The sequence below is a fragment of the Malus domestica genome, chromosome 15, assembly GCF_042453785.1.
Source record: "Malus domestica chromosome 15, GDT2T_hap1".
In the NCBI taxonomy this organism is placed as follows: Eukaryota; Viridiplantae; Streptophyta; class Magnoliopsida; order Rosales; family Rosaceae; genus Malus; species Malus domestica.
The window spans coordinates 36,803,854-36,817,657 of NC_091675.1; the positions used below are offsets into that span (position 1 = coordinate 36,803,854).

The 13,804-nt window shown below is 38.0% G+C and overlaps 2 protein-coding genes across 3 annotated transcripts; both read right to left on the reverse strand.

Annotated features, from left to right (window-relative positions):
* Positions 1–5,135: 5,135 nt before the first annotated feature.
* On the reverse strand, positions 5,136–6,759 carry LOC103417354 (uncharacterized). 2 transcript variants are annotated; one of them, XM_008355548.4, is made up of 5 exons: positions 6,355–6,759; positions 6,146–6,196; positions 5,893–6,026; positions 5,696–5,787; positions 5,136–5,583 (listed from the first exon to the last, which is right to left on the reverse strand). In XM_008355548.4, the coding sequence occupies exons 1-5, from the start codon at positions 6,643–6,645 to the stop codon at positions 5,564–5,566; spliced, it is 588 nt and encodes a 195-aa protein (XP_008353770.2). In that variant the 5' UTR covers positions 6,646–6,759; the 3' UTR covers positions 5,136–5,563. The 2 variants fall into 2 exon arrangements, with proteins under 2 accessions (XP_008353770.2, XP_070670303.1); XM_070814202.1 differs by having other exon boundaries at positions 5,136–5,594.
* Positions 6,760–12,833: 6,074 nt separating this feature from the next.
* On the reverse strand, positions 12,834–13,560 carry LOC139191890 (uncharacterized). Its single transcript, XM_070812921.1, has 2 exons — positions 13,515–13,560; positions 12,834–13,369 (listed from the first exon to the last, which is right to left on the reverse strand). Exons 1-2 carry the CDS (start codon positions 13,558–13,560, stop codon positions 12,834–12,836), a joined length of 582 nt encoding a protein of 193 aa, XP_070669022.1.
* Between the last annotated feature and the right edge of the window lie 244 nt (positions 13,561–13,804).

Genomic DNA, 13,804 nt, shown 5'->3' on the forward strand with positions numbered 1-13,804 from the left:
ATCTTTGATTATGTCAAAGTCACTCCATCCGCGGGTGTCCACGGCATAGTCGGGGTTAAGCCACTTAGTCATGAAGGCAAGTGAATGCGCAACAAGGAATCTCTAATCCTCGTTAAAAGAGGATGAATACTCTAAGATATGATTCTGGAATCTTCGGCCGAAGTATCGAGCGTAATAAAGGAAAGTGTTCCTATACGACTCAATTGAATCATATAAGAAGGAATAATCACATTAGGGGTTTGACATAATATATCCATACCCTAGTGATGTGATTGAGAGTATTGTTTTAGAGAATGATCGAATTACATTGTAATTCCAACTGAATAGGTTCTCCGAACAACTTCTACATTAGCTTGGGTAGCCATGATATATGGTTAGATGTCACTCATGGCTTGTGAGTTCTTCTAGATGATTAAATGTAGTCGTCAAAGAAGAAGGTGAATTAAAAGTAAGTTTTAATTCACTAAGTGATTGGATTAAATATAATCAATTGGATTGGTACCAATCACCTCACTGCCTTGCTAATTAGAACCTAAAATGATTGTTCACCAATACACTCTTGTAGTGAGTAACTAATGGATGATGGAAATAATTAATTGGATTAATTAAGTGTTGTGATTAATTAGAAAGTCTAAAGAAATCATAAAAGCGATATAAGATCGTTTTGGGCTTAAAGAAACATTCGGGTTTAATTGGGCCCATTGGGCTTAAACCCATTGGGCTTTTATTCAAGCATTGGATGACTTGAAATAAATAAAAGCCCAAAGCCCAAACAACACAAAGGGGGCCTGCCAAAGGAGGGAGAGAAAGGTCAAATGTTGACTTGTTTCTTTTTGGCTATAAAAGGAACTTTATAGCAAATGTTTCATTAGGGTTTTTTGAAGTGTTAAAAGAACAAAAAGAGAAAAAGAAAAATATCTCTCTAACACTCAAAGGGCCGGCCACCATAGGGGGATTTAGCTAATCATCTTTTCACCCCTTTGGTTATTCCTTCATCCTTCTCACTACACTAGTGGGTGAGGATTTTTAGAGGTTTTCAATTTTGGAAACTTGAAGAGAACCTATGATCACTCATACTAAACAAAGTGGAGGAGGCAAGGAAGGAGGTTATGCTCAAGGAGTTCAAGGAGCAAAGGGCTTGGAGGTGGTCCATCCTTGGTCTAAGATCTAGATCAAGAGTTATAAAACTACTCCTAAACTTTGTTCTTATATAAATTTGTTTTTGATGCATCTTACATAAACCTATGCATCTTGAAAGGGATTTACATGACTAAAGCTTTGATAATATATGTTGAAATGCTTCCGTTGCTTTCGTATATAAATTTTGAATTGTATATGCATGCTAGTCACTAGAAATCCCACATGAAATCTCATATTTTCCCTTCAATTATTGCGCCAATGTTATGGTGTACTTTCACACATGATTACACATATTGTAAAAATCATGTTATCATAATCATATTCCAACACAAATACATAAGTCACTAATTCTAGAATAATGGCCAATTGTTAGTTATATATACAAATCCATGTACAAATACATGATATGTACACACTATATGCACATGGTATGTAAAAAACTCTTTGGCCAAGGAGCTGTTTATGGGATTTCTAAGACGCATTAGCATGGTAAATTTTAATCAAACATGAGAGATGGAGTTTTAAAGTATATTTGAAAAACTAGTATTGAGTTGATTATATCATAAGAACAAAACTTGTTTGCGAGTTTTAATAAAAAAAAAAAAAAAAAAAAAAAAAAAAAAAAACTACCTCATTAAGTTCTAATAAAAATAAGGTCATGATTCAAACTATATTACTATGACATTTTATTTTAACGTAATTAGATCTTCCTCTAAATTGTATATAACCAAAAAGTAATGGAATTTTATATGGTAAAACATAAGGCTGGGTTTAGAAAAAAAAAATACAAAAAAAGATGCAAAAACCATCAAGTTTCAAACTCATGTCTTGTTGAAACTATCAAACTATACTCATCAACTGACTTGATGTTAAATATTGTTTAAACTTGCACACAATTGATATGTAGTACAAAAATTCTAAGATAGGTCTGGACCAACCTTGGCATCCATATGGCTCCGTCACTGATTAATTTCTCTAACCTATATTATATGTTGGAAATGAAGTACCAGGAGTTAATAAGCTATATGTTGAAAATGAAATTGGGGGTGTGAGATTTGACAACATACTAACCTATATGTTGGAAATGAAATAGCATGATGGACAAAAAATGAGTGGTGGGGATTCCTACAACTTTTGTAGGTCAGATGCATCAAATCCTCACCACATGAACACCTTCAACACAATCCCTCTTTTACCCAACGGGTTTTCATCCACATCAATGCTACACTTGTATAAATAGGCTTCTCACACTTATTTGTCGTAACGATTAACCCCATAGAAAAAAAGCCATTCCATTTCTCAAATAGTCAAAACAATTCACAACACCAACATGTCCAACTTTAGACATAAAATTGAGGATTTTAAAGCCGAGTTCCATGAGTGGTACAACATGGAACCTCCTCCACTTCCGGGATCACCCAAGGCAAATCCTACGTCATCGTTTAGTTCTATCAACTCGGAGACGCTGCTAAAAAATATAGATCAAGTTAGTGGGAGACTCGATTATGAGACGGACGTCGACAACTATTTGAACCACAAGCTAATGAAGGCAAAAAAGGAGCTTGTGGACCTCATTAGTAAAGCTAACAAAATGCTATACCGTGCAAACAAGCAGAAAACAAAGACTGACATGTCTGGAGAAAGGATCATATTCCTAAACTAAATTGTCGTAGAAGCGTCACGGCCATATTGAGTCGAATAAACGTTCTTGGGAGAGAGACCAAAATGAAGGAGGAACGCAACAAAGGGTTTGAGGATTTTCATCAGGTAGCGAAGGGAAAGGAACTGCATCAACAACAATGGGATTCTTTGACAGTGAAGAAGGTTGAATCGTTTAATAAATTTTGGTATCGATGATCATTCGGTGAGGGTTATGCTTAATAGCCATGGTAGAATAGATTTGGAGGCTTAGATGTTAAGCAATTGAATGTAGTTGTGCAATGTGTTTGTTAACTATTATATGATAATAAACAATAGTACTATGTATTCTTATATCTTCAGCACCTACCATGTCCTAAACTACCTTAATGCGAACAATATCAAATATGTAAATAGGCAGTACATACACTGTAAGTAAACAACATGCACAAGATATGTACATTATATGCACATGCTATGCAAAAACTAAAGATCGGGCAACGAGATGCTTTTTGCATTTATAAGACACTATATAACAAGTTATTGGTATAGTAGACAATTAAAACATAATCCACAATGGTCACATATATAAGGTTACATTGATATATAGGCTTGAAACAGAAATTGAAACATACCAATATTCTAGCACGTCAAAAAGTAAAGTTTTTTTCCAAAACCCATAGGCCCAACATGAAACACAAACCCTAATTTAACTTTTAAGTATTAATTTATCTTACAAACAACCCATTTATTCCAAAATCATTGATATAGAAACTTAGAACTAAATATCGTACCTTACTATACTTGCCGAAGCTTCAGTCGTCGGAAAAATGGAACTTTCCAACCAAAGAGAAAATATGGTAAACAACTTATCTTTTAAGGATGGAAGAATAGAACACATGGCTCACAGATCTGTGTTGAAACCTGAAAACCCCAACCTCACCTTCTCACCTTTCTCTCGACATCCCTTTGTTCGAAATTAGAGTTATGAGCTCAACCCAAAATCCAGCTCACTCTTCTCACCTCACTCTCAACTTCCCTCTCTTTGAAATCAAAGCTCACACATCTGAGCTCAACCCAAAAGTCCAAAGCTCACAGGTCTCTCTCTCAACATCCCCAACTTCCAAATCAGAAAATGACACAATGAGTTGTGAGTTTTTAAAATTTATATGTAGGTATTTTTGTCATTTTGTTATGTGCATGGTGGGCATGGAGCGTGCATAGCTGGTTTGTCCTAATATGGTCTTAAGATTAAGAAAATTGGCCTATTTATGTCAATTTCCCAAAATTTAATCCCTATTACAAAACTTTCCATGGCTCTCCATAATATTCAATAGGTAATGCTATGAAGACCAAATTTTTAAACAAAATTTTGTAAATCAAATGATGTGGATCTTGATGATTGGATATTACTTAAGTGTGGATTAGCGTACTTATTTTCTATTGGTGACACATCATTTGAATTGCAAATTTGATTTAAAAATTTGATCCTCTAGCATTATCCATATTAAATAATCCAGGCCTTTAATTGTCAGATCTTTGGTACACAAAAATCAAGATTTAATGTCACTCCAAAGCACCATAAAAATTTTGTCACTGCTACTACGGAAAATCTCACTCATATAACAACCCACCACCAAGTATCAACCCTCTCTCCCTTGCAAGTTAATTGCCAAGCCAGGCACTAGAGTATTCACATAACCGCATCATACAATTTGGTTTAGGTCTTATGATTCCTAGATTATTCGTTCTCTTTAGTAAGTTGGTACCATTTCATATGTCAAATCTAGCAGCCTCACTAAATTTGGTTATAGACATTTATTCAACTATATTTTCAATCTAGTTTTAGTTCGAGCCCTGGACATCCAAAACACTTCATAAGAGCATGCCTACAGTACCGACCCTTAACCCGACGGACTTTCAAAGTGCTAAGACCTTTAACCTCAATTATTAAAAATGAACTACTCAAGCACTACAAAGCTATTACTAAAACACTACTTATGCACTACAAATACATTAAACAACGGGCCTTCCAAAATCACGCCTTTAGGTTTCGTTTTAAAGTTCACTCAAATGTATTGCGTCCAGTTATTTTCAAGTCCCTCTATCTATTTTTGTAGTGCATTCTTAAAAAATGAGATCATAACATTGCACAGTTTAGAATTTACAGCTAATTGATTCAGGCACAATTCTATATTCAGACTAAGGCCATACATTGTGATAGCGGGTTTCGCATCAAGCCACAACTGCCTAATGCCCAAAATTAATCAGCAATCAGAGCACAAAGTAAAAACAGATATACCATTGCACATTTGAATTCAACAACTTTAATCAAGATGTAAAGTATTTGGGGGGAATTTATAACAAGGAGGAGATGTTATTTAGCAAGTAGAAAGCATTCCGAAGGTGTTCTCATACGAATCTACAAGATACTAGAAGAAACAGCACAAAGGAAGAAGCAAGTCAAAGGATGTTTCACTTGAAGGAACACTCTGACACACAAAATTCTCACAAGTCTTAAAAAATAACTTAAATTATCAAACTGAAAATTGAAAATATGAAAAGTTATGTACATTCGAAAAATTTTGATGTTTCTTGCTGCTGCTCACCATGAAGCTGTTGCATGTGTTGTGTTCTACCCTACCGCTTAGTTCGATTTGTAAAAAAGTGAAGTGCCAACCTAGAAAACCGGGTGAGAGCAAAAAACATTTGCCATAATGCACGACCCTTCACAATCCCCTCCCGTATGCCTCTTGCAGTTTTAGCTAAAACGGGCCCTGGCACCTCAGTTTTCTGACTTACTACCTGCACCGGTGCTAAGCAAGTAAAGATGAATTTTACATTCATTGCTCCAACACCCAATTGAAAACTCACGGTTAAATAACAACAAAATAACACTATAGAAAACATGGATAACCTGATGAAGCCATGTTTGTCAAGCCGCGCAACCTCTCCTCCGCCACACGAACAGCACGAGTGGAACTTCTAACGCCTTGTGTAATTTCATGGCTGCACCACAAACAAAACCGAATGAGTCAGCAGAGAATGTTATAATCCACAAGTAGACTTCATCATACGACAACGATATAAGAGCTTTGGAATAGCAATGCCAACCCAAGATCACTGAGCTCCATAGTGAGGTCACTAATCTCCATCCCGGATAAGCGAACAGCAGCCATCGTGTCGGGAAGCTCTTCCCTCATAACATCCATCAGCTTTTCAAGTGATTGAGCTGCCCTTTTGAAAGCCTTCAGAAACAACCACATTGCAAAATCACTTTACTACCAACGATCGCACAACAAAACATATCCAATTTTCCAATTTGCTAGTACTAATTAAAACCATCGAGTATTCAAAGATTACGAACCAGGAGGGTGGGGATTGCAGAGAAGAAGAGACATGTCGCCGAAACTGCTACCTATTAAAAACCGAAAAATTCAAATGTGATTCAATAAGAAAACCCATCAATTACTGCAAATTCAAGAACAAATCATTTTGCGTATGCAGATTAACCTGAATTCGAAGCGGAATTACGCTTCCAAAAGCATAAATATATGAACTTAGAGAGAGAGTTACCGCGCAAGCAACGACATTGAGGAAGAAAAGGCGGCGGTGGGTGAGGTTCCACTGAAGTGAAGTCTGAGAAAGTGATGGAGATCCGACAGTTTCAGTGTAATGAGATGAAAATGGCCGCCCAGATGCTTCTTTAACATACTGCGACTGGACGGACACTGAACTGAGCCGTCGAGGCGGTAGCCTGAGATGGTGGGGCAGACGGCGAGGGTTTATGTTGCCCGCAAAGCTCTGGTTTGCGTTCTGGTTAATCCTAGGTTTCCACGCCAGCTGTAATTTCACACCCACCAACATTGCTATTGCCTCTCGCTCTCCCCTCTCGCAATCTCCACCGGCACAGCAGGCTTCCCTCAGCAGAGCAAAAGCTTGTTTGTATGTAATTTCTGGTTAGGAAGAAGGGGCTTTTTGTCATTTCGTCTATCAGAGTTTCCTCTTGGGCTGTCTATTTGTGCCCAATTTTTGGATTGACTTTGGGCCTTAACGAACCAATTCTTCAGTCCAGATCGCATTCACGACGAACTCAATGTTTCTCAATTTTCTGTTGTCCGGTCAAATGAATTGAAGAAGATTAATGGTCAAAAATAATAAAGGTGTGTGAGAAGTAAAAAATGGTGTGTGAATAGCACTATCCTTTATTTATTTTTTTTAAGAAAAAGTACGATATTCATTGATAAGGAATTCAAATACGTATAAACGTAGAGGATAAAGTGCAACTAACAAAGCCTCGATAAAAACCTTGTCCGAGATATCAACCCGGTCAAAGGAAAAAAGAGCGCCCCACACTTACATTTACATAACTATACTATCCCCGATTAAAAGATCAACAATTACATTCGAGGGTTCTTCAAACCACACCATTAGCTGTTCGATAGACAAGCCCACTCGTGCTAACCTGTCTTCTACTCTATTAGAGTGAAATTAATCAAAACATGCGGGAAATACCTGAGAAAAGAACGGGCGTCGTTCACCACACGCCCCAAAGCTGATGTATCACTTCCAATCCCCACATGTAAGGCAGCGGTGACCATCTATGCATCACCTTTATACACCATATTGTCTACCTGCAGCTCCGCATTCCTTGCTGCCATAGCTGCTACAAAGGTTCTCTGGTGTAGGATTTATCTTATGGGATAAATAAATATCAAGGGATATTCCACCCATATGAGGATATTGACCTCCTAATTATCTATGTGATAATTAGATGAAAATCAAGAGATATTCATATTAGAGTATACTTTGGATTTTCATGGGTTTTTCAATCTTTGTACACTCTTCTCAACCACTATATAAGGAGACTTCGGAGAAGAGAGAAAGAATAAGAAACACAAGTTTTTCCACAGTTCAAATATTCTAGTTAGTCTTTAGAGCTATCACTTTCGGCTATAGGTCTTGGGAGGCGAAAACAAAGGGATAACTGTAAAAGCTCTTCACATTGATCGTAAATGCAAGTATTTGTCTGACCAATTCAAGGTTTTTTGTGAAAGTAAGGGGATACGCAGACAACTTTCTATTCCTTACATGCCACAACAAAATGGTGTTGCTAAAAGGAGATACAAAACTTTATTAGACATGGTCAGGTCTATGATGGCGCAGGCAAGTCTCCCCCTCCCCATATCTTTTTAGGGTGATGCATTATTGACTGCAATGTATATACTTAACCGTGTGCCTTCAAAGACGATTCCCTCAACCCTATACAAACTTTGGTATGATGTAAAACCCAATCTGGGTAATTTGTGTCCTTAGGGTTGTGCTCAATTTGTTCATAATCAATCACATAAGTTTGGAAAGTTGGGTCTTAGAGCAAATAAACATATCTTTATAAGATATTGTGAAAACTCAAAAGGTTATGTGATGTATGGTGAACATCCAGATGGAGGGAGAATCGAGATTGATTCACGTGATGTGGAATTCATAGAGAATGACGTCCTAAAACTTGGCGATACTCTCAACAACCTTGATCTCCATGAGTTGGAGAAAGATGAAGAACTCATAACATCTTCAAGCAAAGGAGGGGAATTAATTTCCAATCTGATGGTTGTTGAATATGATGTAGGAAGACTTGATCCGAGTGGGAGTAATGTATCCATAAATACTTAAGAGAATACGCTCAATGATGGGAGCGTACCTTCTGAAATTCAAGATCACACAGTTCTAAGAAGCAAGAGATGCCACATTCTCAAACGTCATTTTGAGGTTAATGATGAGGCCTACATTTGCATACCTTTAGAGGAAGATGAACCTTCTTCTTACAAAGAAGAGTTGCCTTCAACGGCCAAAGAAAAGTGGATAACTGCAATGGAGGAAGAGATGAGCTCCATGGACAACAATACTGTTTGAGAGTTAATTGACTTCTGCCTGGGTGTAAAACCATTGGAAACAAGTGGGTTTTAAAAATCAAACGCAAGGTGGATGGTTCAATTGACAAATATAAGGCACGCCTTATGACGAAAGGATACATTCAACAGTTGGGTGTAGACTATGAAAAGACATTCTCCCCTGTGGTGAGGTTTGCCTTTATTTGCCTCAGTTTAGCTATTGTTACTCAACTAGATTTTGAACTTTACCAAATGGATGTTAAGATAGCATTTCTCAATGGAGAACTAGACGAGGAGATATATATGGATCAACCTCTAGGCTTCAAGGCCAAGGGACAAAAGCGCAAAGTTTGCAGCCTAAAACGTTCCATATGGTATCGTTTGGTATGCAGACGGGATGGGACTGAACGGAATGGGACAGGACGAGACGGAATGGGACAGGACGAGACGGAATGGAGAGGGAGCAAAGATGCCCTCGGATGGAAACAAGGAGGAAGAAGAATGAGACGGAGATGTTATAATTTTGTGTTCCACGGATGTGGAACGAGTCGTTCCAAGGGGTGAGGTGGAACGAAAATTCACCCAAAACTCGTCCCGTGGAACAGCGTGTTCCACCCGTTTTAGGCCCACCAAACGTGGGATGGAACGCCTCGTCCCACTCTGTTCCATCCCGTCCCACGTACCAAATAGTACCTATATAGCCTCAAGCAAGCGTCTAGATAGTGGAACATTAGATTCCATAATTCAATCACTTCATTTGGTTTTGAGATGATTGAGGAAGACCACTGTGTGCATCTTAAGAAATCTGGGAAAAGTATTCTCATACTTTCTCTGTATGTTGACGACATCCTAAAAGTAGAAAATTATAAAACCTTCATAGAGACCACGAAAGCATGGTTGTCATTCCATTTTGAAATGACAGATATAGGTGAAGCACATTATGTGCTTGGAGTTAAGATCATAAGAGATCGCTCAAGGAAACTTCTAAGTTTGTCTCAAGAGACTTACATTAAAAAGGTACTTGAACGATTTAAGATGGAGAACTCCAAACCCATAGACACTCTTATGGAAAGAGGCGCGATATTGTCCTTAGAACAATGTCCAAAGCCTAAGAAAGAGAAAGCACAAATGGCAAACACCCCATATGCCTCTGCAGTAAAAAGTCTAATGTATGCGATGCTTTGCACGCGTCCACACATTTGCCATGTCATGGGCATGGTAAGCCTCTATCAAAGTAATCCTGGACAAGCTCACTGGCAAGCTGTCAAGAGGATTATGAGATACCTGCAAAGAACAAAAGATTTAGCCCTATGTTACCAATGAGGGGATATAAAGTTGAGAGGGTATAGGGATGCAAATTGGGCAAACGATAGAGATGAACGCAAGTCCACCTCAGGTTATGCTTTTGTCCTTGGAGGTGGAATTGTTTCTTGTTGTGGCAAGAAGCAAACTTGTATTGCTCTGTCCACAATGGAGTCAAAATATGTTGCCCTTGGATTAGCTATTCAATAAGCTGTTTGGCTTAGGAGGTTTCTACGGCAGATGGGAGTTACAACTTATGCTCAATAAGCTATACTTGTCTACTATGATAGTACTTCAGCCTTAGCATACACTAAAGATCCTAAGTATCATGGCAAATCTATGCACATAGATACACGATATCATTTCTTTAGGAACAAGGTTACCAAGGGTGAAGTAGTGTTGAAACATATATCGACTAGCAATATGCTCGCTGATCCCATGACTAAACACATAATTAGAAACTCGTTTTTGACTCATGTAAATAATATGGGTTTATGTAGGGTTTGATGTGTTTTTCTTTGTATTTGACATTGTTATTGAATAAAAAGGCATTGAAGTTTTGCATTTCATATTTATTTATTTTTGAAATGATTGTTTACACATCTTTACGAGTGTCACCAAGTTAGAATCCATTTTTCACACGAACGATTCACCCTAGCGCTGAGATAGCGAGTAGGATAAGACATTTGTGTTCTCAATGCATTGGGCTGTGAGACTGGACACGTGTATGTTGAATGTACCAATATGCACAAGGTAAACGTCGCCTTAGAAATGTCTAAGATGAGACTTAATAGAAGTCGAACATGAGATTTGTTTCATGTTGAAGCTTGTAAAGCCGGATATGAGTATCTAGTAGGCACTGAGAAGGCGACTAGGCTAGAAGACTCAAGTTAGGCACTTGTGTAACGACTAGACTAAGATCCGTATGGTGTATGTCCAATGGACATGTGACACACTCATTGAAATGATAATACACCATAGCATACAAATCATATTGTATGTGTTATAACCGACTGATAGTGGGAGTGATGAATTGATCCTATTTTAATCATTGTGTGAACCATAAGGAATCTATATGATTCCACCCTTATGCCTTTTGAACTAAAGTCTACGTTAGAAAGATGAGGTTTAAAGATCACTACTTTAGCATGTTTATCTAAGACGATCAAGTTAGCTACTGTCCCAAGATGAGTGTCTAGGCAAGCAGTTAAATCAAATTAGACTGACATAAGAGCTTAAGGAAGACATTTCGAAGAAAACACCATGTCATGTGATTCATTAGTTACGCCGCGTCTTTTGATATTTTTTATCAAACATAAGACATGGATGCATGATGATACTTGTGAGACATGACATTATTTTTAACAAAGGATAAAGAATGTCAAGTCTAGTATGTGATGAACAGTCTGGGGCATAAAGCGATGAACTTCCAAGTGATGCACTATTGTTAGTTTAGTGATAGCTTAATGGCAGTGCTCCTGATTATGTCCGTTCTTTCTCACAAGGTCGCGTGTCCCATTTCCTATATGAGAAGATAGACTAGAATGGATGTGAACTAAGTGTGTTGATTGAGACTATGCCACACCTTATATGGGTGAGTGGGAGACGTAGGATTTATCTTATGGGATCAAGAGACATTCATATTAGAATATAGTTGGGATTTTCAGGAGCTTTTCAGCCTTTGTATACTCTTCACAACCACTATATAAGAAGGCTTTGGGGAAGAGAGAAAGAATAAGAAACACAAGCTTTTCCACAGTTCAAATATTAAAATTAGGTCTTTAAAGCTATCAATTTCGGCTCTAGGTCTTGGGAGGCGAAAACCAAGGGGCAACTCAACTTACCGTAGCCAACTCGATGACCTACGAGGTTCTAGACATGCACGAAGGGTCAAAGCAGTTGTTCGTGTTTGTAGGAGCATGTTAAGATTCAAGCTTCCGCATAAAAGGTACACACGTCCTTTCGAATTTATTTATAGTCTTCCAACACGTAGTTGTCCCTTACAATAACACTTAAATCCCTTACACTTCCACACTCCTCCCAAGCCTTATCAAAATTGCATTTAAGCCATCCTCACTCTAGCTTCGACCATGGCTGCACCACAGCTCGTTGTGGTGATGAGCTACGCCCATGCCACTTCTTGTATTCCTTCAACAAAGCAACCAAACTGCATTGAATATCCATTGGAGCTTTAGAGATACCATTCCAAAAGAATTCATTTCTCTCTTTCCATATGCTCCACACTAACCCAAGTGTCAGGTCGAAACTATCTCTGGAAAGAACTTTTGCTAAACTAAATGACCAACCCCACCATCTTTTATTACAATCTCCAAACACCCTTAGACCGAGCGAACTTGCAAACCAAATTGAAGCAACCTTTGGGCAATCATGCAAGGCATGCTCCATGGATTCTGACTCACCCACCAACAACGAAGCACAAAGCATCAGTAACAACCTTTTTCTTCAAAAGATTTGTGCGAATAGGTAGAGCATTCCAATAGCTTCGCCACACACAGATCTTGATCTTCCCTGGGACACAAGCTCCCCAAATTTCTTTCCACAAAAACTTCATCTCTTCGTTCAAAGATGAACCACTAACCTCATTCCCTAATTCTTGTCCACAAGATCTCGTTAAGTGATAAGCGCTCTTGTCGAGAACTTTCCATTTCGTTCCGCTTGCCAAATAAAATTGTCTGATGGTTGAAGAACACTTAATGAAATACTAGTGATTAATTGAACTTCCTCTTCATTAAAAATTTCCCAAATGATCTCCACGTTCCACTGCCTTCTTCATTGTCAGATCAAATTATTCACTATGTCATCACCAATATTGGTAGTGCAATATTGCTTCATGTTATTCCTTCCTCACCAATATTGCGCTACCAACTGATTTAACTCATCACAAAGAGTCTTAGTTAACATAAAAGTTTGCATAGTGTATATAGGAATGGCTTGAGCCATGATTTTAATTAGAATTTCTTTGCCTGCACTATTAAGAAGAGAACCTTTCCATCCATTCAACTTTTTCCAAAGCCAATCCTTTAAATACGAGAAGGTTTCCTTCTTAGCTTTCCCTACATACACCGGAAGCCCCAAGTACCGATCATGATAGTCCACCCTTGCCATCCCAAGACAACCGGCCAAAAGCTGTTTGTCATGCACATTTAGATTCTCACTAAACGCCACACAGCTCTTTGCGAAATTCATCGCTTGTCGTGAAGCCTCCTCATACTTTTTAAGCAATAATTTAATCTGCATACATTCCTTTAATGAACTTGGAGCAAAAATAAAACTAGCATCAGCAAACAAAAGATGATGAACGCTTAGAGCTTCCTTGCAAACCGATACCCTCTTTATCTTTCCCTTGCATTCCCAAGCGTTAAACAAAGATGAGAGCCCTTCTAAACAAAGAACAAATAAGAAATGAGACAAAGGATCCCCTTGTTGTATACCTCTTTTAGGTTGAACATACTTCATCGGCTCGCCGTTAAGCTTAAAGGAATAAGTAACCGTCAATACATATTCCATTATTAATCAATTCCATACCTCCGTCAAGCTCATTTTCCTCATAATTTGCTCCAAAAATCCTCATTTAATGCGATCGTAAGATTTACTAATATCAAGCTTTAGGGCCATAACCCCGTCCCAGCCACTAATCTTCTTATGCATATAATGTGCGATTTCCAAAGAAACCATACAATTATCTGAAATCAATCTTCCAAAAACAAAGACACTTTGGTTTTGCGAAATTATCTTTGGTAACACCACCTTAAGCGTATTTGTAAGAACATTGGAGTAAATTTTATAAATTACATTGCACAAACTGATTAGCCTGA

Bases quoted from the DNA above. Each gene is read 5' to 3' on its own strand.
- LOC103417354 (XM_070814202.1), bottom strand. From the start codon at position 6,645: ATGTTGGTGGGTGTGAAATTACAGCTGGCGTGGAAACCTAGGATTAAC. The intron at 6,027-6,145 runs GTTCGTAATCTT...TTGTTTCTGAAG, and splicing joins CTGCAATCCCCACCCTCCTG to GCTTTCAAAAGGGCAGCTCA. The intron at 5,595-5,695 runs GTTATCCATGTT...TTACTTGCTTAG, and splicing joins GACAAACATGGCTTCATCAG to CACCGGTGCAGGTAGTAAGT.
- LOC139191890 (XM_070812921.1), bottom strand. From the start codon at position 13,560: ATGAGGATTTTTGGAGCAAATTATGAGGAAAATGAGCTTGACGGAG. The intron at 13,370-13,514 runs GTATGGAATTGA...TTCTTTGTTTAG, and splicing joins GGAAAATGAGCTTGACGGAG to AAGGGCTCTCATCTTTGTTT.